A 2,363-nucleotide genomic window follows, 5' to 3' on the forward strand; every position below is an offset into this window, starting at 1 on the left:
GCTCCGACGCCGCAGAGCCTTGTCTATGTCCCTGTTCCCCATTCCCTATTCCCTGTTCCAGTTCCCCCCTCCTTAGCAAACATGATTCCAATTTCCCTTCCCCCCACTTCCTGTTTGACCCCATTTTATATAGTAATATTCTCAGCTATACCTTAACCAATCATTTTACTGAAATTTAACTAACCAATCCTAACATATTGTAACATAATTCTCTAACCAATTATATCCCACGACCCTAATTAACCTATACCTGGCAAAATTAATTATAAAGCAGACAGAAACAATTAGAGAACCAGACAGATTAACAATAGAAAAGTGGGGGCCATAAAGATAAAACAATACAAAAATGAGGTTTCACAACCACAGCCATTGATAAGTGATTTCTTGCCAGACAGGATGATATCAAACCAAGTTTTCTTTAACCATCCTCAGATCTGTTTCTTTATCTGGTGGTGCTGGGCACTATCAGGACAGGATCGTCTTCCTAACAGCCCAACACCACCTTATTTCAGTGTAACTGGTTTGGGAGGTGAGGATGCGACTGGTCGCTTCCCAGCTTATCGCTACCCCTGCTGCTTAGCCAAAGGCCTGAGTCTTAAGAACAAGGCCTCAGACTCTCCTAGGGAGAGAAGGCCCAGACACAGGCCGACTGTGATTTTGATTCTTTGTTTTACACCCCTGTAACTAGCTAAGTGATAAAAATACACCTACGTTCTTAAAGTCTAGGCTTTACAGGCAGGCCTGAATATCTATATCCTAACACTCACAAACAGGGAAGACTTGGTAAAGGAAGTAGAAGTGGGTGGCAACCTGGGCAGCAGTGACCATGAGATGGTCGAGTTCAGGATCCTGACAAAAGGAAGAAAGGAGAGCAGCAGAATACAGACCCTGGACTTCAGAAAAGCAGACTTTGACTCCCTCAGGGAACTGATGGGCAGGATCCCCTGGGAGGCAAATGTGAGTGGGAAAGGAGTCCAGAAGAGCTGGCTGTATTTTAAAGAAGCCTTATTGAGAGTGCAGGAACAAGCCATCCCAAAGTGCAGAAAGAATAGCAAATATGGGAGGCGACCAGCTTGGCTTAACAGAGAAATCTTCGGTGAGTTTAAACTCAAAAAGGAAGCTTATAAGAAGTGGAAATTTGGACAGAGGACTGGGAGGAGTATAATAATATTGCTAGAGCATGCAGGGGTGTAATCAGGAAGGCCAAAACACAACTGGAGTTGCAGCTAGCAAGCAATGTGAAGGGTAACACGAAGGGTTTCTACAGGTATGTTAGCAACAAGAAGGTGGTCAGGGAAAGTGTGGGACCCTTACTGAATGGGGGAGGCAACCTAGTGACAGATGATGTGGAGAAAGCTGAAGTACTCAGTGTTTTTTTTTGCTTTGGTCTTCACAGATAAGGTCAGCTCCGAGACTGCTGCACTGGGCAGCACAGTATGGGGAGGAGGTGAGCAGCCCTCTGTGGTGAAAGAACAGGTTAAGGACTATTTAGAAAAACTGGACATGCACAAGTCCATGGGGCCGGATACAATGCATCCAAGGGTGCTGAGGGAGTTGGCTGATGTGATTGCAGAGCCATTGGCCATTATCTTTGAAAACTCGTGGCGAACGGGGGAGGTCCCGGACGATTGGAAAAAGGCAGATATAGTGCCCATCTTTAAAAGAGGGAAGAAGGAGAATCCAGGGAACTACAGACCTGTCAGCCTCACCTCAGTCCCTGGAAAAATCATGGAGCAGGTCCTCAAGGGCGTTTAAATAGCCGCCGGAGCCCTGGGGTAGTGGCGGCGGGGCTCCAGCGGCTATTTAAAGGGCCGGGGTGGTAGAAGCAGCGGGAGCCCCGGACTTTTTAAATAGCCCCCGGAGCCCCGCTGCCGCTACCCCAGGGCTCCAGCAGTGGGGCTCTGGTGGCAATTTAAAGGGCCTGGGGCTCCAGCCCCTGCTGGGAGGCCCAGGCCCTTTAAATTGCCCCCTGGGGAAACCGGGCCACCTCGGTACGGCGCACTGGCTCTTGCCGGTAGGCCGTACGGGGGCGTACTAGCTTACTTTCACCCTCTGGGTAAGGGGGTGGGGCTGCAAGCTCCAGTGGCTGCGTGGCATCCTTACACAGCAGCATGGTAAGGGGGCCGGGCCGGGGCTGGGAGGAGGGGTTGGATAAGGGGCAGGGAGCGGTTGGAGGGGGCAGAGGTTATGGGGGGGCGGTCAGGAGACAGGGAAAGGGGGGATTGGGTAGGCATGGGAGTCCTGGGTGTCTGTCGGGGTGGTGGTGGATGGGGTTGGGGCAGTCAGGGGACAGAGAGTGGGGCAAGTTGGGTAGGGGGTGGGGTCCTGGGGGGCAGTTCGGGTGGGAGGTCTTGGGAGGGAGT

General features: G+C 51.1%; 1 protein-coding gene across 1 annotated transcript in view; it reads right to left on the bottom strand.

Annotated features, from left to right (window-relative positions):
• The window catches only part of LOC113408180 (fish-egg lectin-like), a 26,751-nt gene extending 24,638 nt beyond the window's left edge, over positions 1 to 2,113 (bottom strand). The window contains exon 1 of the mRNA XM_026661192.1: positions 2,044 to 2,113. Within this exon, the coding sequence (XP_026516977.1) occupies positions 2,044 to 2,113 (70 nt within the window). The remainder of the gene's footprint in view (positions 1 to 2,043) is intronic.
• Between the last annotated feature and the right edge of the window lie 250 nt (positions 2,114 to 2,363).

The sequence above is a fragment of the Terrapene carolina genome, unplaced genomic scaffold (assembly GCF_002925995.2).
Source record: "Terrapene carolina triunguis isolate 2854851 unplaced genomic scaffold, T_m_triunguis-2.0 Scaffold951, whole genome shotgun sequence".
Classification (NCBI taxonomy): Eukaryota; Metazoa; Chordata; order Testudines; family Emydidae; genus Terrapene; species Terrapene triunguis.